This window comes from Pieris napi, chromosome 10 (genome assembly GCF_905475465.1).
Source record: "Pieris napi chromosome 10, ilPieNapi1.2, whole genome shotgun sequence".
Classification (NCBI taxonomy): Eukaryota; Metazoa; Arthropoda; class Insecta; order Lepidoptera; family Pieridae; genus Pieris; species Pieris napi.
Window position 1 is genome coordinate 10,618,238 of NC_062243.1, and position 27,528 is coordinate 10,645,765.

The 27,528-nt window shown below is 33.8% G+C and overlaps 1 protein-coding gene across 4 annotated transcripts in view; it reads left to right on the forward strand.

Moving 5' to 3' along the window:
• The first annotated feature begins 766 nt into the window (after window positions 1–766).
• The window catches only part of LOC125053286 (RNA binding protein fox-1 homolog 3), a 48,508-nt gene continuing 21,746 nt past the window's right edge, over window positions 767–27,528 (forward strand). For 3 of the 4 annotated variants that reach the window (XM_047654583.1, XM_047654580.1, XM_047654581.1), the window contains exons 1-2: window positions 768–1,090; window positions 13,519–13,563. In XM_047654583.1, the coding sequence (XP_047510539.1) occupies window positions 1,079–1,090; window positions 13,519–13,563 (57 nt within the window). In that variant the 5' untranslated portion in view covers window positions 768–1,078. Of the gene's footprint in view, window positions 1,091–13,518; window positions 13,564–27,528 lie in introns of all 4 variants that reach the window. The other variant, XM_047654582.1, reaches the window with a different exon arrangement.

Genomic DNA, 27,528 nt, shown 5'->3' on the forward strand with positions numbered 1-27,528 from the left:
ATTACAAACTGAATTAGTAGCCTCCTTTTTTATTTAGTTACAATATTGGTTACGTATTTGGCAGGCAAGAGAAAGACATGAGAGAATATCTTGATTTCCTTTTATACATTCTTGTGTCAATTTTAGTGAACATAATATTATTTGTTCCATTGTGATGCTGGGTCCACAGAGCCCGGGAACGATTCATTGATCCGAACGTGTAACTCCTCGGCACCAAGACAAGGACGTACGAAGTTTCCAATAATATTATAACTTCTCTTTCATTCATTGCTAAATAGGCAATTATTATTATTCCATTTTATGTTGTTGGTACGATTAAAACTAATTAGCCGGCACAAACAACTGATGAGAGTAATTACACATTATCTAAGTGCAAGGAGGTAATGGATCATTAAATAATAACAAAAACCTTGCTTCTAGATATTGAAATAATGTATTCGGCAGCACTAAAATATTAAAAAAATATTACAACCATGTAATATTATTACAAAGTTCGCAATGATTAATAGATTTTGTGTACACTGAACAATAAAACAGCGAATTTAAACATTGAGCAGCAAGCAGGTACAGCTTGAAATTGAAGCTGCAGCTGGTCGACCGAAATTTAACGATGATATTGAAGAATGTTGACTCTGTTGAATAAGTCGAACAAGGACAGCTATATGTAGTTCTTTCGCTCGCATAGTCGATCTTTGACGTAAGTTTTCCATCTCGCTCACACAAGCGGCGATTCATACATGTTTGTTGAGTCGCCGTTCGCCACGCGTGCCCCTCCGCCCTCCGTTTCGTAGTCCGTTCACCGTTGTTGCACATCGACGTTAACCGCTTTCAGTGCTATAGCGTGTCTCTCAACGCTATATCTACCCAGTACATAACCTTAAATTTTAAGTCCGTATTATATTTCTATTATTAATCTTATTGTCAAAAGAATACTCATGATTTATTCGAATTCGTAAGTTCAGTGTTGTGAAGCAAACGCCCATACCAAGGCGTACGTGGAGTGTATTTTTGTGCAAGATAAAGTTATACAAACGGCAAGCTGTGGGGTTCAGGGGCCTTTTTTTTGCCGCCGCAGGGGATGTACTATCCTGTAAGTGAAGTTGTTTTATTACCTTAAACTCCAGTGTTGCATTATTTTTTAATTTAGAAAACTTGCTAAGAAGGAAGTATTCTTAGATCTCGTTTGGCGTTCATAATACACAATGTAGTTAAAGAGACGCTGCACTATGAATGCCTTTAGGAATTAACATACCAGTGACAAAATTCGTATCAAAATTATTTTTACCTATATCGGTTTGTTACTTATAATTCATATGTAGGACTAGATTTTAAATATAGAGTAGGTACCTACGGGATGTCTATTGTCTTTAAATGCGTGAAGTTGTCTGCAGAAGGCAGATAGGTTAGCAGAATTGGTTCATATTATTTAAAAAGTAGCGTGATTTTGTCTTTTTTAATACTAACCGCGAACAAACAATACTGGTATAATAGAAGAAATAGAAACACATGCTACGCTGTCATTTCAATAAAAAAATACAAAACCTAATAACAATTATTTATAGCAACTCAAGATATAATGCATTTACTACGTAGGTATATTAGAGTTCGGGAGTAGGGATTAGGGAACCAATGAAGATTTTTTCTCTGTGCTGCAAGGAAAGTTCATTTTAATCGATCATAAAAAACATTGACAAAATAAGAGCTTTTTTTAAGTACGATCTATTGTTTTGACATTGAATTATTCTGATTTGTGAATGAACCCATTGTTGTTGTCCCTTTCAAGAAGTAGGTATTTCGCGTATGTAAGAAAGAGAAAGGTACATAATACCTATAAAGCGTTTTTGTTGTGCGTAGTAGACATTGTTATAAATGTTTCTGCTTAACTTGTATTCAAAGTAATAAATTGGGCGGGATTCTATATTTTTAGGATTTATTTGTTATTACTGGTTTGAGTAATACAGAATGTGTCATGAAATTCAGTTAATATATCCTTAATAGTGTAACTTAAATATTCGTTCGTTCATTTTACGTAATCCGTTTTTAAGTTTAGCTTAAGTAGTTATTAAATTGTGTATATATGGAAGACTCTTTCTATTTTTTTATTACGATTGTTTAAATTAATATTTACCCACTTTTATTCAGCCAAATTTATACATATGGAAACGGTTATAGTTTTTTATGATTGCGAATACTTTATACTCTAATGGTTTAGTGGTTTTTCCTAACTACAACAATTATTTAATACTTATTTTATACATACATAAATTAAATTCAATGAACCCGTCATTGACATAGTATATAGATATATATGTATTATGTTTTTCGGTTGTCTGTACGTTACAAGTTTACAAACACATACGTTGAATCATTTCTTTGAACTCATACGGTTAGGCTTTGTGGACTAAAGACCTAAAACGTCAGAAAATTTATTTTATATCTTTTTAATAAATATTTATGTTTCGTATACTAAAAGTTAAATGTAATTACTCGAGACGGCTTTGTCATTATTATTCTTTGAAGACATTTGGGAATGTAATTAATATTTAATTTTAAAATGAAATTACAATTACAAAGGGAAGGTAAGGTAGGTTAAAAGTTAAACATACATTGAACTATTGAAATATATATATTTTTTTATATCTGATTCCAAAGTTTAAGTAGAATTAGTTAGCTAAGTAAGGTTTCTTCTGTATTAAGTAAGAACGGAATAAAAAGGCCGGCAACGCACAGGCGAGCGAGCCTTTTGGCAGTGTTTCACTAGAATGAAATGACTACTTTTTGTTTGCTATCTATGAAAAAGTAAAATGATGTTGTATTCCCATAATATTCTCCTTTAATTCTACGTGTACAAAGTCGCTGTGATGTATTGAACGCTCATTGTCTTGACAGTTGTGAAGTTCGACTTACCTATTTGACATTTGACAGATCCCGTACTTATATTATTTTTAATGCTGACTTATCAGAATCGGAAACAATTTATACTTGAATATGGATATGTTTTTGTTGTGAATTATATTATCAGTAAACAAGTCTGTCATCACGCTTTAACCCGATTTATAATTTAATTATTTCCTTATGAATAAAAAAAATATTCAACGTCGGGACAACTCACTCGTAAAGTGTCATCAAATCTGAGCAAACTGCGTAATAATATAGAAATTATGATTTCCATTTCAAATCATAGATTAAAATATCAAGGAAGTGAATAAAGATTTATGGAACTGTAAAATGGGTTGGGAAGTTTAAAGCGTATGGCGGATGTGCTCAGCTGCTCCCTTCTACCTGAAATAGGATAAAGGAAATCGAGAATAAACGGGAAATGGGCAAATACTTTGCGACAAACTAGCTTTGCTTATATTATGTATTTGTACTTTGAAATTAGTACCGGTGAACGTTGCACAATATTATTAAAAATTTACGTCTTTATAGAGCAGTGTTGGCCTAGTGGCATTCGACTCATCCCTCGGGTTGTAGGTTCGATCACCGGTTGTGCACCAATGGACTTTCTATGTGCGCATTTAACATTCGCTGAAACATTGAGAGGAAACCGGCTCGCCTCAGTGCCAAAAAGTCGACGGCGTGTGTCAGGCACCTACTTGCCTATTAGATTGACAAATGATCATGAAACAGATACAGAAATATGAGGCCCAGGCCTAAAAATGTTATAGCGCCACTGATTTATTTTTTCTGCGCAACTAATAACAGCGACTAACTTTAACTACGCTTTTGTCATTATGTTTTTCGCGCATCTTATATACTATACAATATTGAACGTTTTATTGTGGCCTTTTGATACACGACCTTTAAGCTGACTCCGGCCTTGGAGAGTCTATTAAAAAGTACACATCTTTAAGATAAAAGTTAGCGGGAAAACTTGAACTAGGTTTTGTGGAACGTTAATGGTTTTATAAAAAGCGGTCAGTCAAGTAACATTTTAACTTTTAAAATAAAAGTATCGGAGGGTTGATTATGGGAACTCGTTTCAAGGTGAACAAGACGATAAGATTTATTCACCCTTTGTGAGTAATTTCTGTTCGTTTCTGTCGGGCTACCTGCGCCAAACGGATAGACTCAGGTAGGCAAATTTCACCGGATTCCAAGATTTCGGCAAACTCTCTTTTGTTTTTTGTATTTTTAATAGCACACTGGTGCTTCGTGTAGTAAAATCCAACTGCTCTTTCATCTCTTTCTATTAAATTGATTTACGCTGCGGTGAAAAACACCAGATGTACTTTAGTTAGTGCTGATTTCTTTTTGGGATTAAGTCTCCTATTTCACCATTCCTACTGCTGATAGAGGACAAATCTTTGTTCTTTTTATTATTATTAATTACTGAAAGATGTCATGTGGAACATGGTGTAATGGTTGCAGCTCCTTACAAACATTTTGTAAAACAAAAAACTGGGCGATTGAAATGAGTGGCGGAGAGTTTTTTGCCAGTAATTTGTCAGTTCTACGCGCTTGATTTGAGAACTGGCAGTAATTGTAAAATCAGAAGCATTAAATATTTATTATTGACGTTCTAAAGCGTATATTGTGCTACCTAAATGAATAACTGATTTCATTTTGAATATTTTTCAATAACAATATTTGTATCGATAAAAATAATACAATTAAATGCTTAATCGCGTTATTTTGTTTAAAGTATTTCATGATAGCTTATAATAATAATAAGCCTTAATCATCCACATCTTATTCACATACAAGTTACAACTCTAAGATGGCCGCCCTGTCTGGGAGAAGGCCTCCTCAAAAATTTTCCACCCCATTTTATTTTATTCCATCCAATTTTTTCCATTACTATACCATTTCGATTCCGTCGGCCCATGGCTCCTTTTTCCTTTGGGACCAGTTCATTCGGTTACTGTTTTAGACCATCTGTCATGTGTATAACGTACGTCATGATATCGTAGTTAATTGTTTAGATATAGGCATAATAAACGGTAAGGGTGTTGGATGACATTTCTTGTTATTGCGAAATGTAAACATTTCATATGCGGGTGCTTTCCATCATCATTATGAATAAATTATGCGATTGCTATGTAAACGTGAGTGATATTGGTAATAAATTAAAATAATGTATTTCGTATTTATTCATAAATAGGTCACATCGTATACTATGTAATATACAGTCAAATCGTTTACGACGACATCGTTTGAAACAACATACCGGTTATATTGACCAAAATCCCTTTGAGTGTGGCTGAGAGTTATAAGCGCGCGCTGTTCTGTGTTAGGTTTATTGAAGGATCATATGTAAAAGGCAGAAACGAAATCCACATATGTTCTCACGCATCATTTTATACTTTGGTCACACGATGTGGCGACGAGAACCTAGATAAGCTCAGCTTAATTGGCAACACCGAAGGCAAACCATCGTGTGGACATTCGCCAATGAGATGGTCAAGTCATACGTCGTCCTCAAAACTATACACAGTTGTAAAAGAAGGGCAGGATGAAAATTGGTGAAGGCAAATCATTCGCGCCAGGACCTACTATACAGCTGAGACCACGTTACTCGGAAATGAGTTACAGAACCAAAGTGAGATACACAATATACCTACCATTTGTAAGTCTAAAATGTAATAGCAAAGTTCTACGGAATTGTAATACCAAGTAATGAGAGAGTGTCTAACAAAACCCTGATTTCGCGTAATGTACAATGGCGAAATGAGTGCTTTCTTTGTGTTTTCGTAGTGTATTGGTGTATTCATTTGTCTGTCTTGACGTTGACGTACACAAAGAATTTTAATTGCACGTTTTTTGCGGGATGGCCTACAATTCTATATTTACTTTTAAACAGTTCCATAGACATTCCGGAGAGGAGTTTAGCTTATATATTAACATTCACGCGCTTTTCCCGAAGGGGTTAGACCACGTATCTTTACTTCCTGACATACCTCTCTCGCTCCATCCACTGTTATTCACTATTTATGACCTGTATCTTCTCTAGTTGTTTTGGATTTAGTACAGGTATGTACAACAAGGCCTACAACATCCACTTTTGCCTTGTATATCCTAATCGTAAGCCGCTTGTCACACATTTTTTTTATAGAACACAAAATACCACACGGGCAGGAGGCTCACCTGATGTTAAGTAATACCACCACCCATGGACACTCAATGCCAAAGTGTTTGCGAGTGCGTTGCCAGCCTTTTAAGGATACGCTCCTCTCTTGAAGGACGCTAAGAATTGGTTCGGAAATACTTCAGTGTGCAGCTGGTCATACTTTCCACATTGCCAAACCACTTAAGCATTCCCTTTCGTCTTCTTGTCACTACGTCCTCTTTTATACCCCACTGTTTACGTATCTCCCTTAAATATATGTTGAGTACTGCTTATCTAGTGATATCTATCTTAGTAAGATTGATAACGAGACGTCTACTCTTCTCAAGACAAGCGATTTTTACATTATTAATAAAAAGTTACTAAAGCATAAAGATTTGTGTTGGAACAATTAAACACAAAACCTACTAGTAAAATTCAAAAATTATTTCATTGACTGTTACGTCAGTAACATATACTATATTTATTTTCAAGATTTTTCAATCAAATCCATCCTTGCAAGGTCGCTAATCCGGTGGCGCTACGACCTTTTAGGTCTGGCCTCTGATTTCCGTATCTGTATCCTGATCATTTGTTTATAATATCCAATTAGGAGATCAGCTTTCAGCTTCTGATACACGCTGTTGATTTTTGGATAAATCTGGTAATAAATAATAGGGTACATTGAAGCCAGTTAAAGACAGCGTACATTCCGCCAAGTGTTGTGAATAAATTAAGTCAATCGTGTCCTAATTGTTGATTCTTTGGTGTAAAACTTTTGGCAAATTGGCTTACGTCCAAGTGATGCATATAGCGAGTTAAACGTACTACGACTATTTTGTTACTTATTATAATCGCCTAAACTAAGAACCGGCATCGCGTCGTTTAATAAAACTAGAAAAATAAAATTAACGGATATAAAAGATAATTTATTAGTTATCATAAGTTTTTAGTGCTTTTCAGCAATCGTAAGCGAAAGGCAATGATCGGTGCTGTAATATATATTATATATGTACATATATTAATAATACAAGTATATTTTTCAAAGCAGTGTTGGCCTTTGGCTTGCAACTGCGACTCTCATCCCTGAAGTCCTAGGTTCGCTTCCCGGCGTGCACCAATGGACTATCTATGATAAAAATGATCAAAGAAACGAATGCAATTTGAGGTCTAGAACCATTTAGGGTTATAGCGTCACTGGATTATTATTATATACATTTAATGAATTCCTCAAAATTATACACCGTTGTAGCAGGTACAGGACTGAAATTAGCGGAGGAAATTTATTCGCGCTAGATCTTACTATACGTACAGACCACGATACTTAGATATGAGTTACCGACCCAGAGAGAGAATGAAGATAATAATACAAAATATATTATAAACAAAGACTGAAAAATTATCAATTAAATAAATATTGCGCAGTTATTGTATTTGGATACAAATATATTCCTATGTTAAGTTATTCTCGATACATAAGGACATTGTAATTCTTGTTTACGGGCAGATAACGAGGTCACGCTATCAACTGATTGAGAATAATTAATGTTTTAAAGTCAATGATTTATTTATTTCTATCATACGCAATAACGGTTCAGTACATGAACCCTTAGAAAAACCCAGTGGAGCTATAACCCTTACTTGGGTGATTTCTGTATGTTTCATGGTCGGAGAAAGTGTTCCAGGGAGCGTTCAAGTGTTACGTCACGCAATTTTTGGAGATTATTGACCATGACCCGCCATGTAAGGCGCCGTAACGTTTTTCCGTACCCAAGTATAGTAAAACGTTTCGTGACCACCTAGGGACTCTTTATACCTAAAAGTTACCGTTATGTGGTGTTCCTCAAACCCACGACCTCCATGGTTGAGGATCACACAAGCCACTAGACCAACACTACTTTGTCCATCGTGACTCAATGCTATTTCCACAAAAAAGCCATGCTTAACTTGTACCAATATAAAATAAAAGTAAGTCAATCAAAAATACTTCTGTTACCGTGACCTTCAGAGAGCTATTACCTGCTTCTAAAACGATTAATTAACTCGTTAGGGCCATAATAGAATATTTTTAACCCCGAATCATGGCAACAATGGGATAATTAGACTGTTATCTGTTAAAACAGTTAATATTAAATCTTCAAGACTGTATAAGGTCAGCATTTAACCTTTGTTTAGTATTTTTGTATTGGCATTTGAATTATTATTGTAATTGATATTTGACTGTGTTTAGTTTTGGCTAAAATATTAGTTCGTAATTTAAGTTGTGTAAATTTTGTTATATGTACAAGAGCGAGTGTGGAACGAATATTATTTATGATACATAATATAATATTATGTAATGTCAATCGATTTAACATCATCTAATACGTCGAAATAACCTCTAAGTGCCCTTTTGTCCATACTAATGTAATGTTTCTCTCCCTATAAAAATAAAATCATCTCCAAATCAAACCATCGAATTCAAAAATAGATCAATTAAAACTCGCCTAATGCCTGTAGTAACCTTTTTTGGTTTTTTTTTAAATATTAGTGGATAAATTGACAGCTCTTCAATTTGATAAACCAAAAATTAAGCGTTTATCTGTGACTTTATACATAAACAAATCATAAAATCCTCCAAAAATAATACTGTTTAAAAATAGAATTTTAATTTAAAATGTAACTCTTTATGATATTTTAATATAATACTTTTCTGGTATTTTTGCCAAATGGTTTTGCAGGTAGTTCGATCTTCAGTTGAATTATGTTGGATTATGAGTGTTTGTGAAAATATTTTCATTTTAGATACATGTCTGCATTAATATTAATAGTCTTATAAAAAATACATACCTTAAAGAACAATGAAGCAATTATAAGTACAACCCATAGCCATTTTGGGTAACATATTGCATGTAGTTTGAAGGCGAACCAGTTGGTAAATATTAAATACCTGTTACCTGCGCAAGCGCATACCGATAGCAATTCACAGGGTAGCCTCAGCGTGAAAGCAAAATTGCAATAGGAAATTCCGAAAGATGCAAATTAATAAAACAAACGTTTAAATATGTCGAACATTTCTTCTCAATAGCGCAGTGCTTAGGGCACCTAGCACACAGAGGTCTTAGACATGATTCGCATTAAAATTCTTCCCTCTATGTAAAAGAAGCCCGCTTACACGTGAGTTAAAAAAACACATTTACGAATGAGGTTTTTTAATGAACAGATTTGGCCTATTGGACTTTCTAACGTGCGCAACATTCACTCGAACGGTTAAGGAAAAAATCGCCAGGAAACCGGCTTGCCTTAGACCCAAAAAGTCGACGGCGTGTCAGGCACAGGAGGCTGATCACCTACTTGCTAGGTTAACAAAACGATCATGAAACAGACACAGAAATCTCAGGCCCAGACCTAAAAGGGTTGTAGCGCCACTGTGTTTTATTTTTTATATCTTTATAACACAATGAGTTAATCCCGACTCGTAACCAACCGTAGTGAGAATAAAATTTCTTTGTGCAACAGTATATGTAAATAAATATTGTCAAATATATGTGAAATAATGAACAAATATTAATTAGTATTGTAAAAATATAGCCATCGTTATGACTTTTATAGGAAGTCGCTTTTAGACTTTATAGTTAGAAAATAAATGTTTTATTATGGTTTAGTTATGACTAAAAAAGCTTTTAGTTATATCACATACCATTTTAAAATGTATTTGTATGTTCTTGAAGAGAAATGCAGAAGACACATTTCTTCTCTTAGACATTTTATTTACCATACTGTTTACCAGAAATTAACATGGTGGCAAAACAATAATTTAATCTCATACAAATGAAAAATATATTTGTACTCAAAGAAGAATGCAATAGACACATATTAGACTCTGGACTGAAGAATAGAGGCTGACATGGGGCCCATAGTAAAAAAACAATAATAATAATCCTGTGGCGCTACAATATGGGTCTAGGCCTCAGACTCCCATTCCTTTGATCATTTTTATTTCATAGACAAGTGGGTGATGTTTGCCGTCACGGCAGGAGCACTAAATTGCGCACGTACTTAAACAGAGCTAACACTTAAGCGACGAATAATACACATGTCCTATTACTTCGAAGCAACGACCGTTACGCTAGTGAAATTCGATGCGCACTACTTACTGAATCTTTTATTTATGTATATTATCATTAATTATGCGTTAATAGCGATAAATTGATGGTTGATTGAGCTGGAATTAGATGTATGAGTGTCGGGATGAAATATCTGACATTTTAATCATAAGAACGATTTTTGATACATGTAGAAAACCTAGTAAAAAAACAGCACTACATTTGTTTTGTTGTTTGTTTACTTTGTGTATATGTTTTTCTAATAGGCAAGTAGGAGATCAGTTTTCGGTGCCTGACACATCAACACGCCGTGAATTATTGGGTCTAAGGCATGCCGATTTCTTGCTGCTTCTTCTTTGTTGTACGAACGAGTCTTACACATAGAAAGTCCATTGGTGCACAGTATGGCTTTGAACCTATGACATCGCGGATGAGAGACGCACTCTGAAGCCACTAGACCAACATCGTTCTCTCGTATAACGGCACTAGCTAATTGCCAATTTTCTAAACGGACATATAGACTTAACATCGACACTATCAGTTGGTTTCCTACCAAATAGTGAACTTCCGAACTAGTGAGCCGCGAAATCGGCTAGGCCAGTAGGCCGTATATCCTGGCCTACACATAAATAAAAAGAGTGTACTCAAAGGCCAGACAACGTTGGGTGCGTTGCTAACATGGATGTCCATGGACTCTGGAATCTACCTTTTATTGCTCTCCTATAGTCTCGTTTGACCTCTATTTTATAAACATTTATTAATGAGTTGATACAAAAACAAACAAACATTCACGAGTTTCGGAAAGATCATCTTAAGACTGAATGGTTAAGTTTTATTTCTGGACAATCGCCGCATTGCATTATCCTCCTTTGACATATAATTTCCATACAAAGTGTATTCTCCTAAAGCCTTAAAGCTTATCTTTAGTTCTAGCAGGCATAAGTATAATTGCTCCCACTTGTATGTATATAGGTTAAACTGAATTACGTATTATATTAATGTATCTTTCAAGAGCTTTGTGCATCTGCGTTCTACCTGTTCGAATATTCGCATAAATCACTAGCAACTCATCCATATATTTAAATTTTAAATTGCAACTGGGCAATATATACATTTTGTTAGTGCAGATTTAGTTAAATTTTGTTTTATGACTTTAAGAGCAGCAATTGTATTGATTACTAGTGGCTTAGCGCGGAGGTTTTAAATTCTAATTTTGAAATCTTTCTTCACTTGTTTACATACAAAAAATACGAGCATTTTTCATCTAATCAGGTCATTTCCGGTTGTCAGGGAAAAGCCACACCCCACTACATAGGGTACGCCAAAACACTCAGTCCGCAGAATTTTATTGACGAATTTTCGACCAGCATGATGCAAAGATTTGATCTCGAATTCATATGAGTTTAAATTTAATCAAATTCACGGAAACTGTCACGATTGCAGTAATGACCTTGTTCGATTGCCGAAGCTAAATGCATGTCGTGAATCATAATTATTTGGTTAGGTATCGTTTTTGATACTCGAAATATAGTTTTTGCGATTAAAGTCGTATTACATTTCTAGTGAAACGGTGAAATGTGCCCGAGGGATTATGGGACTTTCACTTATGCAATTTACTTTCTTATACAACGTACAATGCGGTTCAATATAACTTATTTAAAAAAAACTTTAGATAAGGGAGCGTTCAAGTATTACGTCATGCAATTTTAGATTATTGACCCCACCATGTAACGCGCCGTAACGTTTTTCTGTACTCAAGTATAGTAAAACGTTCGTGACCACCTAGTGACTCTTTATACATAAAAGTTACCACTATGTGGTGTAAAGTACTGGAAAGTCGAAAAGAATATTAATAATAACGCGTAATTCAATCCCCGCCCCGCATCGTAACGTGTTATAAAAGGATCCCCCTCCCCCAAAAACGTTACGTATTACGTATTCCCTAACACGAAAAAACCTTCATCAAAGAAGATTTTTAGATAATTATTAAATAAATATATACTTATTAATTAATTAACATAAAGCGGTTTTCTTAAATAAAACCTTGTTGTGTGTTATTTTTGATAGTCAGAATTTCTAATTATAACTGTTTTGGTTGTGTATCATTTCAAATTCGTTGATCACCCATAAGTGTCCATCATAGCAAGTCAATTTTATAATAAATCATTGATTTCAATAGAACGAAGATATTGCGCGCACTATAAAAAATTATTTCGATATAAGACGTCATTTGTTTACAGAATAACAAACAAATTGATAATTTAATTAGTTAAGATAATGTTAAACGAATATTTAAAAACACGTTTTTTGGTCTTACATTATAGCTTTTTAATATTGAAACACCCGTCAAAGGAGGATTAAGTATGGATTTAGGAACACGTTCTACGATCATGTTAAAAAAGGGTCGGTAACGTGACATTGATGAGACCTATTAAAAATCTTTTATACATACAGAATTCAACATGTATACACTTTAGAATAGATTCTATAGTGGACCGACGCGCGTCTGAAGCTGGCACATGAAAAATGTTTGAGCCTTTGCCAGCAAATACTGAATGTCGCGACGTTGATGTACCAAAGTCAACGGAGCTACTATTCGATATGCAGCTGTTTTAAATGTACAATTATGTGGACGTTTTTCATGATTTTCATGCTTGTATTCTTATATAGATGTTATGGATTTTCTTCAATTGTTTTATGATTCTATATTAAATTAAAGAAAAATCTTTATTTTTTTAGCTATTGTACATAGAATTCAGATTGAGGCCTCCCTGGTAAGTCAGGGTCTTCAAAAAAGGTCAATTGGTGCTACCCAAGGAAACCAATTAGGTCCTATTTTTAAAATAATATCAATTTTCTCGTACTACTAAACAACAGATTTTTTTATTAAGATTATAATTTTAAAACGTAGTTTATTGTATTGAGTTTAATTATAATACACACTCCTCGCATCACTCAAATATCAATAAAACCATATACAAAAATATCGGCCGTTGAATCATATTTTTCTTCAGAGATTTATGAAAACGTGGGGACAGATTTTGTATTGTCCGACTCGGTCACTTGTAAATCTGACCTTAACACAGAATCTTATCAAAAACGGTCACAAGAGAACTGTTGACCGCACTTTCTGTTAGTTTTATTTTGTATAAAGATATATTTATAACTGGAATATTTTGGAATATAGAGGAAAGAGAACCGGCGTGGCAGTTCTGCGAAATATAATTCGTATTTGCCGTATTTACAATAACATATTTTCATATTACTGTCGAACAGTTGTCAATATAACAAAAAACATAATTTTCTTTGACCTCAAATTGTAAAAACGGTTCTCTTACCCTAGGACAACAAATTTTTAATGTCTAAGCTTGTTTTTTTTATTTCCAGGTGAGTAACGGCAATGTACTCGATACAGGAACACAGACCTTACTGGTATTTATTTTTCTTTTTTAAGCATGATAATATAAGTTTTTAAATACACATTAATGTATTACGCCGGTGCTGTTTCTTCCAATAGCGACAGCCATATTGATCCGACGTTTTTATATAAATTCTCGTATATAAAAACGTAGTAGTTGTCTCAATTTCCGTATTGCTGATATCGTAACCTTGGGATCGGGATCGCTATTGGAAATTACAGATACCCAGTTAGTAAATGCAAATTTTGAAAGTATGACGGTAGTTGCAACATCAAACTACCCACATACTATTGTAACTAGCAGTGTTCGTCGGACGAAAGAGGCACGGCGTATACGTACGTACGTACGTATATGTACCGATGTTTGAATAACCATTTTAGATGTACTTCACGGTCTTTTAGTGTTTTATGCCTTTTGTAGGGAAAAAATCGATTTCGTTTTGCCTTTTGTACCTTGCATAAGGATTTTTCTCCCCAAACAAAATTCAGTATCACGAACACATGCATAAACTCGCCATTAGGAGAATATATGTTTGCTAAACAGTGAAGAATATTTATATAAACGATAATTAATGTACCTAAAATAATCTGTTATGATCCGTTGTTTAACTTTCCGGACGGCTTGTTCCGTTCTGAAGTTATTAATTAAAAAGTAATTTACGCGCCGCCGAGTAAAGGATAAAATTTTCGTAAAACTTACATAAAAGGGTTTACCTATAGAAAGCTTTTGTTGTGTTAGGTTCTGTTTGCGAATGCGTAGACTAACGAGTCGACTTTGTATGAGACAATGATAACAATGTCTCCAGTTTCCGGTATATTTTAAATCTATTTTTGGTTCATTTTTTTAATACTGCGATGGGCAAACGGGCAGGATCTCATCTAATGTTAAATTCGCCGCCCATGGATTTTGTCAGAAGGCCCGCAAGTCCGTTGCCGGCCTTTTAGGAATTGGTCAGAATCGCCACAAGAATATTTATGGAGAATGGCAAGTTTAACTATAATCGTGCCGCCCTTGCGTTGGTTTGCACAGATTTATTTAATGAAGTAAAAAACGCAATTCAAATTTAAAGCAAGCAGCATAAAAACAAGGTTTCTATAAAAGCACTTTTTCATTTGATATCTGTTTCTTTCAGTTTAAATTTAGCTTTTTAATTAGCAAAATTTTGTATAGAGATTTATAAATGTTAACGTTTTTAATTTATAACGATAGGAAAACCCGTTTCTGTGGTATCAACTGCACCACAATTTATTTGCTGTTACTGGGCGTGGAAGAAAGAAATCTGTTAAATGAAATAATCGAGTAGCACCCTGAACTTTTGGGTATTAAACGTATTAATAATTGGGCACATATATAATTCATTGACAGTCGCGCCTATAAAGCTATAGCTAAACACTGCTTTCTGCACAGAATGCTAAAAAAGACGCAGCAATATCTGCCCTATTATCGGATACAAACGACGTACATACAATGTATACTTAATTGATTTATTACAACATGCGATCGAACTCCTATTCTGGTATCGTAAACATACATAATGTATATGCTTTAAGCGCGGTATTGGTGTGAAGAACATGACGCCAGCTCACATGAATAGTTTCAATACCTAATGGGGGTGTTCGCCAAGGTGACTATTGTAGCCCATATGTTAGCCATATATTCGTAAATCATGTTTCTATGAAATATGAATCCAAGCAGTTATTTCATCTTTTTATCTCTCTTTCGAAGTCTATAAATATTTAATTATGAAAAGGGTTGCCTTTAAAATCATTTGAGATCAATCTTAGATAACTTTTAAAATAACTCGGCAACAGAATAATGATCAAGCACCACGCGTATTAATAAGATGTGTACACAATACTTTAAAATAATAAAAAATAAGATCCTAAATTATTCAGTTTTCCATACTTCCTGGTAAACATAATTGTTAAAATACTATTGAGATCACAATAAAGTTAAATAACCTCATCTTATAGTTCTGAGAAACAATTTGTGTTTATTTACATTATTAATGTCAAAATTATGGAAGAAGTAATCATTATTTAGGTCAATATTTGTTAATAGTGATGTGTTTAATAGTAATCAAAACAATCAAATATACCTACAGTATTTATAATTTAACTACATAGTAATAATAAAAATAATTTTAAATTAAAACAAATTTAAAAAGTTTGGTCCCAGTGGCAGTGTACCTTTAACGCTGGCAACATTACCTCGCTGTATTACGATACTTATTCGTTGAGTTTATATTCTACAATAACTAGTATTCGTAAAAAAGTGTATGTACTGCAATCTAGTAATCAATAGTGACCAAACTAGTATTTATAGTGAATAATGATTTAAAAATCTAGTACCCATCTACAGGGTGGACATATTTTAGCATCCCAGTATATATATTTTTAATAGACAAGAAAGATTTTTCTTTGTACTTTCTACCGCGAAGCCTGAGGAAGCAGCCTTTAGAAACGTATTACCATGTACCAAGATCAGATAACTATCAAAATATCTGTACGATTTTTTTACGTTCTTAATTTTCGTTAGAATTTCGTCGGATCCATCAGATCGTTTTATATTGTCTCTTGACTGACATTGACATCAATCTTGTCTAATTTAAGACTAATTAGTAATTAAGTACCTAATCAACTAAAAATAAGTATTTCTCTATTAATAATAATAATAGGACTTTTTATTTCCTGTTTTACATTGTGTGTTATATTACAATAACAAAAAAAAATTATTAAGTAGGTTAGATTAGATTATGTTAGTAATATATAAATATATATTATTATTTAATTAAAAGAAACCCCGCTTTGGGTGTACCCAATCTTTGCATCTTCGTCTTGGCCTTTAGGCTTCCTCCAAAGATGCCTATTTCTGTATAATTGATATCTTGGTCCCTTCAGTGTTCATGTTGAGAGTTTCTACTCATTCTGTTGTTCCTATGAAGCTCTCTATATTATTTTTCAGCGACTTGTGTATTATAAATACCACTTTATAATTTCTCTATTAAAGAATATTATGTTATTATTATGTACTGTTTGAGCTCGTCGCGTATAAGTAAGATCAGGAATTTCTTCAGTAACATCAAACTATCGGCCAATATTAGACTGTATTAATGATATGTCAGACGTGTGTTAAATTTTGGTAAGAGTAACCTTTGAAAATTACGATCGAAGTACCATTAAGGCCTCTCCTGGAACGGTGCCAGAGTCGTGATATTATTAGCACGTCGACAACGTTCGAGTTAATCAAGCCCAAATAAAATCGATATTCCCGAAGGTAGGGTTTGTCGTTGACAGGATAACTGCTTCAATTGAAGTATAATGTAGGCTAATTTAGCTTAGTTACACAGATAAAGAAGATACGTTATAGAAGATAACGCATGCGCTTTGAATAAATTGAAACGACTGGATTTGAAGTGGATTTAATGGAAACAAGTAGTAGGTATATGTGGAAAATAACTTAGACTATATTTAGTGAAAAACAATACATCGGCTGGTAATGTTCACAGAGTAGAGAGTAGGGCAAAAACAAACGAGAAACAGACTTGATATAGAAGACAACTCAAGTCAATGGAGAAAAAGGTGGAAAAAAAATACAACAGAACGAAAATTATTGACATGAAATTCCTACAAATAACCCAACCAACTATTTTACACTTATTAAAATCAATTAAAAAAAATAAGGTTGTAAATTTTCAGTTTCTAAATCAAGGGCGTAGAGCTAGAACGAGCGATAAACTGAAAATTGGGAACAACACATAGTTTCAAAAAATCTTTAAAAGAAACCGTTCGGAAACAAGAAAAGTTTGTTTTGTTGTTAAAATATTGTTTATACTACTGTACCGTTTATTGTAAATTAACAATCATTACAAACAAATGTTTTAATTAAAAAGTACTAAATTAAACAAAAATTTCAACTATAGAAATTGATATAGATAATGCTGAAAGCGTTGATTATTTCGATAAGCAATTTAAATTGAGCATTTCTATTTTCTGTAATAATTACTATCGTTATAAAGCTTAAGATTTAATAGATAACATAAGATTATAAAAAGTACACAGAAAACTATTCAGAGAAAATCTAGGTTTCACATGAGACAATTATCAATAATTACGAGAACTTGTTCTAAGCCTTAGTCGGTACTGGTACAGCGGCCCACTGACACCATGAGTTTCGCAAAAACGTTTGACCCCGATAGCGCCAATCGCTCATATGTCTCGCACGATAGAAACGTGATTAAGCGTGAAGCAAGTATGGAAACATTATTATCACGAATTAAACTGGAGTGAAATTACTCTAATCAAATATCAAATGTCAAAAACCTTACTAGTAAGTCCAGTTACATGACTATTGACTATCCAGTATTGTGAAGCTAACTTTAGTATACGATGGAATAATTGAAATTAATTCTATGGTTTACGCAATCGAATGCTTTGCTGATTTCAAAAAATACGTTCCATTAATAAGAACATTTATGTTCCATAAATGATTCGTTTTATCCTGCAATTATTACGGTTTCTTCTTCTCTCAGATTCTTCTACGTAAGATATTCTGGTTAACATTTATGGATGAGATCTTCTATTTTTTCCTCTTTTTCCCGATCCAATTGACAGTTCAGAGACTTTGCAAGAAAAAAGAATTCCCACTTATTCGTTTGTACGTATATATTTCACAGTAAAATATAGTTACAATATTCATGTGCTATCAAAAACTATCGGGAGATAGAATACATTACAAGCGTACAATTTTACGGTGTCATAAATATAAAATAATCGAACTTTTTTATTCATTAATTGCTGTAAAGAAAAGTATATTCAGTTTCCTGCAAATTAAAATTATCATAACGATTACACTTTCAAATGATTTAATTACCATGTACAGGTAAAGAAATTCTTTAGCGTGACAATAACGTATTTTGTACGTATGCAGATATAGGAGAAATTCCTTTCAGCTAATAAACGCTGAGGAATGGATAAGGTGAAAATTATTTGACATGCGATATTCTTAAGTCTTACTATACAGTACGACACTACCCCTATTTATTTGAAACCCATTGAACACAACAAACAAAAAAAGAAAATGTTTATTGAAAACTTTAACCTTTTATAGTAATAATACCTGGCGAACGTGTTGACATGTATATTTCTAGAAAAAAATTTTTTAGTTCAATAAAAATAACGATCTACTATAATAAAAAATAGGCGTTGATCGTAGAGGAAAATTAAGGGTTGTATGCTGTATCATAAAAAAATAAAATAAAAATTTAGGGGTGGACCACAACATTTAAGGGGATGAAAAATAGATGTTGTTCGATTCGCAGACAAAATTTCACGAAAATCAGTCGAGCCATTTCGGAGGAGTTTAATTACAAACACCGTGACATGAGAATTTTATATATTAAGATTATGTATAATTAATCAACTTAAATAACAAAAGAGGAGGTTATCTATTCGACGTGTATATTCAAACATAACTCCTCCGTTCTGGATGATGGAGATTCCGAAAAAAAGGGTATGGTTATCCTGTTAGGCAATTTGTCCCGTTTTAAATAACACTATAACTCTTACAATGCCAAATCACAAATAAAACTTATATTTTTTTTTAAATATAAATTTGTATTTCATTCTAATGTAAAAACACATTTATATTTTCTACTCCCGGAAATAGTTTCTCAAATAGTGATAAAAGATCGCAATTTTTAAAAATTTCGATGCTTGCATCTGACTTTTCATCGAAGAGACGTCGGAAAATATTTCACGTGAGAAAAGAGACGGAATACGGTAAAATGTATGAATTCTTCGCAATCCAATGTTAAAAATCGTAAAATTCTGTGCACGTACAATATAAATGGTTCATTGTAAAACAATATTTTCGTCTGTTTGTATTTTATTACGTGTGTATGCCGACATACATATTTCTTAACTTCATTAAAAATATCAACTTTGTTGAAATTACAATTTCCTGGTAAAATCAAAACATGGCGATTAAAAACATTTAATCGCTAGTGCGAAGCCGGGGTTAATAATAATAATCCCCGGTAATATTTAAAATAGAACTTCTTTTTTTCGTAGTCTTCTTTACTGAAGTTCGTAGCTGTCTTGAAGTCCTAAGCGATACGGCCACTTGCTGCCTCTACACACGACGAATAATTACTCGAAGTTGAGTCATTATCCCATAATACTCTTAATTTGGTCAGACCAACGGGCGATCGCACCAGACTTCTACTGCCATCACTCCTCCGTTATATTTGTCTTAATCATATTTAAATATAAACCCTGTGTATTATTTATTAAAACCAAGAGTGTAATAACTTACGGAAATAAAAATAAAAGCGAATAGGGGACGTATGAAAGACTTAATTAACGAGGGCGGCGACCCATAACACGGCACAAACCTCCACTGCAGCTTCAGATAAATTAACTTTAACCTTTGATATTCCTAACTAGAGGATCCCGGCTTCGCTCGGGTGGACATTTTTTTTTAAGCATTTTTTTTTTGTAAATATTGATATAGATACCGGCAAACTTCTTGAGCATTCAACAAGGGAGTGGGGGAAAGTTTGCGGGACACAAACGTCAACTGATTTACCAATCACGCGATCGACACGTCACTCTCCCCCCCCCCCCCCCCCCTCCCAGTGATACCTAAAAATCTCTTCTTCGCAGGCAAGGACATTTGTTCGATATATTTGCCGGTATCTGTATGTTCTTTAATATTGTGGAACATTTTTTTGTTCTATCCAATAGCTTTCGAGATGCGATGAAAGATATGTTATAGGCATGTTTTACGCCTTGGGTAACATTATTGTAGTTTTAGTAGGAATCTTTATTTTTTCTTGCCATTAAAATAGCCTATACTGATAATGTAGAATTCAAATGGTGAAAGAATTTTTAAAATCAGTCCAGTACTTTTTGAGCCTATTCGTTTCAAACATACCTACTTGCATACAAATCTTTCCTCTTTATAATATTAGAATAGATTACTTTCCGTTAGTATATGATTTGGTTTTTTTTACCCTCAATTTAAAATATAGTAAAATATTGGTTATTCATTTTGTATTTGTGGCTATGTAATTACATAATAATAATTATTATTCAGAATCGCCTAAAATTCGACGTTACGCAAATGATTTGAATTTATTGTTAATTATTCTCATTAAATACGGACCGGTACTAAATTAAAAGCTAATTATGTTCGATTTTATTATGTTACTATAAATTTTGTCAAACAATTACTAACTTTCCTGTCAACATCGTATAAAAACGTAAATTTATTTTGAAAATGTTTGAAAACTAGATTAACATCACCTATCTTTTTATTAAAGCACAATCAGCCAAATCAAATCAGCTAACGTCAAGATATATTTAAACAGCTAATTTATTTATATGTTCTACGTATGTCAAATTAATTAAATTAATTACATTTCCTTGAGAGTAATAAGTAATCTGTAAGGGAAGGTGATTGTAGGTTTTTTTTAAAACAGCCCATTATGTTATAAAACCTTTTTTCGCTTTATATATCAGATACAACGTACGCATTGTTTTAATGACAAGTACATTAAATGCAGTCTGCAGTGGGCATTTGCGAATACAACTTTAAAAATTGTAGAATTGCATTCACTGACGCGTAGGAGTAGAGGAAATTCTTTATGTGAATAAAAATGACTATCGTGACAATATATTCTACTTAAACCGTGGATTACAGTATATTTTTGTGCAGCTTTTAATTTTTATTGTAGTTATTAATGTTAAAGACTCTAAATAGTAAACGTGAAATATATTCCGAGATTTGAGAGATCAAAAATCGTGGTCGGTGAGAGAATTATTCTATTAGCGAAAATGTAAAACTACTTTAAATTTATTATCTAGCCTTTTTTGCCTCTAAAACCGAGTTCTTTTTTTGAATTCACACTAGAATTCTAGGTTCTGCGGAGATTCTATAGATACTAAATACTTATAAATTTTCTTAACAAACGCTTCTAACATCAAAGGTTGGAAAGCGGCCAGAGTTAAACTGCCACCACCCGAGCTATTAACTATTTGTCCCATTCGTCAGCTAACGCCAAGCCTATTGGCGCTATATCCAATTCTTATAAATAATTGTAGGTTGGTTTCGTTAACGCATTGACTTCGTTGCCTGTCAAAACAATACTTTGCGTTGGTAGATCAAAGCTGATGCTACTACATATTTTAATGAAACAATTGAATTCCGTGGAAATGTGTCTGGGATGGTTTTACGGGACTCTTGATTAGACTTTCCAATGCGTTAAACGCGTTCGATTCCCGTCGTAAATCTCTTTCGGTAAAGATTTGGCTGATCGTATTGCCTTAAAAATTATAACTGAAACCCGAGGAAATGTGTGGGCGTGGTTTGGAGACTTCCCACGTTCACAAGTTCGATTCTCGGCAAAAAATTCGTTAAAGATTTGCCCTTTCGTTGCACTAAATAAAGAGATTATAATAAATGCAAGGGTGAATTACAATCTATCGATATTAATTTATTTTAAACTAGAATGACATTAACAAAATCAATCGATACAATCATGATACAATGGTAGTTCATTTAAAACTGTTCACGTAAAAAATGTAAATTTTCATTCATGTTCATGGACATTTTCTTTATTGTCGATATCGCGTTGTAGCATAAGCCGTAAATGTTGATTGGAGTACAGGGCGCGTCATTGTGATGAGCTTCGCTGTATTACATTTGCATACATAACCCAATGCCTTCCCGTGTGCTAAATATTAATGATCTTAACTGAATGTATAAATGAATTATAAAGGATTTTTCTCAAATATATTTTGCACAGTCGTAGCTCAAAGATTTTACTTTAAAGTTACACTATTTGTTTTTCATTTTATTTCTTTACCTAATTTAAAAAAAAAGGATCCTGTGCTGGTCACAATTATGATAGCGTGTAGCAAATACATAAGTGTGTTAATTTAAATACAATTGTCACAGTTTTATTATGTTAATTAATTTTAAAAAATATTACTTTATATTTTGGATTTGGATGGATTTTAAAAGTAAAGATTTAAAACCTGTAAATGTCTAGCATTTTATTATTGCATCAAAATTTATAATACATTTTTAATACAAACCGCTATATTTGAAACGAATTAAAACCTAATATATCTCTGTTCATAGTAAGAATTCTTCACAAAATGTAATTAAATTATGTTTGGGCGAAACCTCATCCTCTTGTATTGGGAAAATCAATACCAATGCCCGTCCAAAACGAGGGAACTCAGAATAAAGGAATCACTATCCTTTTCTTATAAAAATTTCAAAGTTTCTCTCTGCCCGGCTGAAATTTTAATAATACGCTGTGTGAAACTCGAACAAGCGGACGCGGCCGGAAGGAGGCTATTTCATTTATATCCGAGAACACTCCACGCACCCACTTAGCTATCACGATTTAACACTGGGTTACACATAATATATATAGACTCTAAAAGATTATTTCAAATCATCCGATATATCTATACTATAATTAGATTTGTATATTTATGCGTTATTAAGTATTGACTTTGAATGCTACATTTTCCGTTGAGGCTAAATTTATTCACAAATTATATAAAACTAGTGGACCCCACAGACGTTGTCCTGCGTGATATTTCAAGCTATTAGGATATTAAAGTATGAAAGTACCGACTGCAGCGCCATCTGCCGGGCTGGTTTGTGAATCTAAACCATTCCCAGATCCCGTTGACCACACACAAAAAAATTCATCAAAATCGGTCCAGTCGTTTGAGAGAAGTTCAGTGACATACACACTCACAGAAGAATTATATGTATAAAGATTATTCCAGCAGTGCGAAGGGACAACCTAGTTTTAAACAGATTAAATTATTATCAATAATTTGCGGTAGTTTTGAGGCCTGGGCTTCAGATTTCTGTATTATTAGTTTTTTACTTACTGGCAAGTAAGACATGTCTACAGTATGCCGGTTTTCTCACGTTTTAGTTCACCGTACGCTCAAATGTTAAATGTGTTCTATGTAGAAAGTCAATTGGTGCACAGCCGGAGATCGAACCTCAGGAATGAGAACAACAATCCTTGCTGTATGGTGATGCTAAAATACCAATAGCAGCGTGACATTGAACTATTTGAAAGTAATTTATCATATTAGAACTTATTTATCGGTTTATTAGTATAGGATATTCAGTGTGTTATCAATTTAGCTAATATTGACACAGTAAATGGATCTGTCAATATCTCTCAGTTTAATATGTGTATCTGTTAATTACACAAAACTTTGCCCGAAACTGTGAATGCCGGTTCCAAAGGTTCAATCGCTAATTGAAAATGATTATACTTTGATTTTTATAAACGCTAATACATTATTTGGTTTAATCGATTTCGGCAATCGTGGACCACAAGAGCCTCCCACTTCAAGTTAAATCACCTCAACATCATCATCGTCCTAGTCTTTCAACACGTGCCTTGCGACTATAGATTAGCTTGGTAGTACCAAAAATTTCCGGCGAAATCATGTCTATTAATTGAAAAAGTCTGACGCCAAGACACAAGTTGTTGTACAAGGTTGTAGCACTACTGTATTATTATTAGAAATTCAAACTATAGTTTAATTTTCCCCTTTAACCCTTTAACGTAAATACTCGACCTGTGCCTCTTCGAAATCTATCAAACAATCTAGAAAAATAGATGATAATGTGTTTTAAAAAACATTAATTTTGTAAGTTTGCAGGCAATTCACATAACTTTTGTTCAGACAAATAGACAAAAGAAAATCTTGTTGTAGTACTAATTGTAATTCAGTTAGGTAGTATCATCGACTATCAAAGTTTTACAAAACTATAGAACTGAGACAATACGAAGAAAGCGTATATACCACAGATTATTAATCTACCTGTCATTGACAATTAACCGATTCGGTTTGGCCTTAGTCTATAATCCGCCATTCATATGCATGACGGATCTTACCACAAACGGAGGAAGCACGGTCGCCTGTTTAAAGTACAAATCCCCCTCGGTCACGTACCATACTGCAAACTGTTGAATATTAAAACTTTAAATAATATCCATTGAATTCGCTATAAGAATAATTTTCTTTGATCCTGTTCATATAATAATCCAGTAACACAACCTTTAATAAATCGTGGTTTTGGATTCCATCTGTTTATCGAAATACTTTTATAGGCAAGTAGACCTCGTGCTCGTGACCTTGGGCTGAGGGACTTGCATGACCTTAGGGTTGAGAACCACACGCAGATTAACTTGCTGTTAACGATAACAATGCTTTAATTCGGCCTTCATTGATTATAACATATACCATAACCACTTAAGCGAGATTATTTAAATGTAATTTATAATATCGCCTTAACCATTGTTGGAAGGGCCTCATAGCCTAGCGGTCTTCTTAAATGGCTGTTAGGTGAGGAGTACCGGGTTCGATTCCCGGTTCGAGAGCAAATTTTAATTTAATTTAAATTTGTTCTCGGTCTTTGGTAGGGTTGTGTGGTACCGGGCGAGTGTTTAAACCGTACATGGCGGGCATGGTCGAATTTCAGTCAGTAATTCAACATTCTTTTTAAGCCCGGGTCCCTTGGGTAGAATGCCTAGTGAGCCCCGAGGGCCCATCTTAAGGGCGTGTGAAGGGCTGAGGTGTTTTTACCGGGTGGGGTCTCGCTACCCCTCTGATTAGCATAGGGATTTGAGTGTAGACCCAACCCCACAGTCCCCGCGTCAAGCTCGACTTCCATGGCGCGGGCCTGCGTAAGCGCATTTTCACCTCATTTAAAAAATATGTGGCTTCAGGTAAAGGCTGACTGTGCACTAATGGACATTTTGTCTATGTGCACTCGCTCGTACGGTAAAGGAAAAATCAAAATCATTTATTCATATAGGTAACACAATGTACACGTCAAAAAAGAAATACTTATTAAATGGTTCTAATTTTACATTTACTACCAGTTCTCAAATCAAGGGCGTAGAACGGAAAAGAAGAACTGGCAATAAACTCTCCGCCACTCTTTAATCGCCAAGTTTTTTTACACAATATTTGTAAGGAGGTCCAACCATTACACCATGTTCCACATTCATAAGTAATTAATAGATAATAAATAAATAAATTAAAAACTGATATAAAGTATGATTAAAGAAACTGATGCTATCTGAGGCCAAGACAGAAGGGTTGTAGCACCACTGCGTTATTATTAATGTCGCTTCTTCATGTTAAGGTAGACAATGCACACTAAAGCAATACCATTGCTTTAAGTAAGGGTTAAAACAAGCCCAAAAATACTTTTCAAAGCATGTATTTGCGTAATTTTGATGAACATTATCAAGACGAGGGCGTTGTACTACAAAGTTTGAGCGCGGTTTTATTATTCACAGATTGCTGTATATTACGCTTATCGTATATATTGTCACCCATATTGACCCCTTTAGTTGTCTAGTAGGTCGAGTTTGTGTTCGATATCTCGTAAGATGTCGTTTGTAGCAAAGTGGCTACAACTCAAATTTTACACAATGGAACTCTTGAACTGAAATGATTGCGGTATGTGAATTGATGTTAAGTCATCGGTGCTATTTCTTTTGGCTGGCTTTTAAGGTTCGAAAGTTCTAGAAATTTAATTAAAAAAGAAGGGTAAACGTTATATTGATGAAATAAAACTCAAAAATCTAAGTTATGTAATGAAGTCCCATTACAAGGACGATTCTATTTATTTTATGTAATAGAGGGGCAAACGGGCAGGAGGCTCATCTGATGTTAAGTGATACCGCCCATGGACACTCACATTGCCAGAAGGCTCGCAAGTGCGTTGCCGGCTTTCTAAGAATTGGTACGCTCTTTTCTTGAAGGACCCTAAGTCAGTCTTCAGAAATACTTCAATGGGCAGCTGGTTCCACATAGTGGGTGGTGCGGCAAAAACTGCCTTAAGAAACGCTCAGTTGTGGAAGAACATAATTCGAGGTAGATAGGATGGTATATTGTCAAAAAACAAATCTATTTGAATATTAAAACCTGAATCTAAGTGTTTTTTTTTGTTTTGGTAAAGCATATCGAATAAGGCACCATATAACTCTAATAAGAGCCGTCACTAGTAAACTATAAAACTAGATATAACATTACTTAAGGTTTAATCTGGTGACAAAATTAGGTCCATTCGTAATAGCAATTAGACTTCCCGACCGCATGACGAATCATGTCCACCATCACACATGCTTGCCTCGTTCATTTCAATTGCGTTTAATTGACTTTAATATAATTATAATGGCGGCTGATGGGCATGCAACAAAGCACTATTCTTTAACTAGTTAAAATAGGGACAGAAACGTGTTTATGTGTGAGTATATTAAATGTTTTTAGAGGTTTTTGACCGAAAAATAACTGTCGAAAATGTATACACCCAATTCAATTACGTTTTTCACACCTAGTCCTAGTTAATCTATCTACGATTAAATACTTCTGTATTTACCATAACACTTTTACCATAACAAAATCATTTAAGTCTAAAACAGATGTGTGTTCTTTGGGAACGGGACCAGACAGAAATATGTAGTATGAGAGACTTGTAAGATCCAACCATTAAAACTGGTTAAATACTATAAATGATTTACACAATATAATATAATGTGTATATGAACAATAATTCGGACTTCTAATTATGAATAATATTCTTAAAATTTTTTTAGGATACAAACGATAACTACTAACAACGCTTTACCAATTTTAATAATCGTGGTTAGTGACTCACATGTGCCGTATAGTTTTGTTAATGTGTGTAATACACATTTTTTTCTAGAATAAAGTTCACAAAAGAGAGTGCGATGCTTGCATGCTTTACATGAATTACAATCTAGCCTATACAACAGTTATGGCTTATAAGTAATATTATGTTGACTGAAGTTTCTAAAATACTAGTGCCTTAACTAAGGTAATGTTTATTAACCGTCTCAATGTTCGTATGTCCGAGATACCGCACTTGCCCTTATATTCACTACACTAGG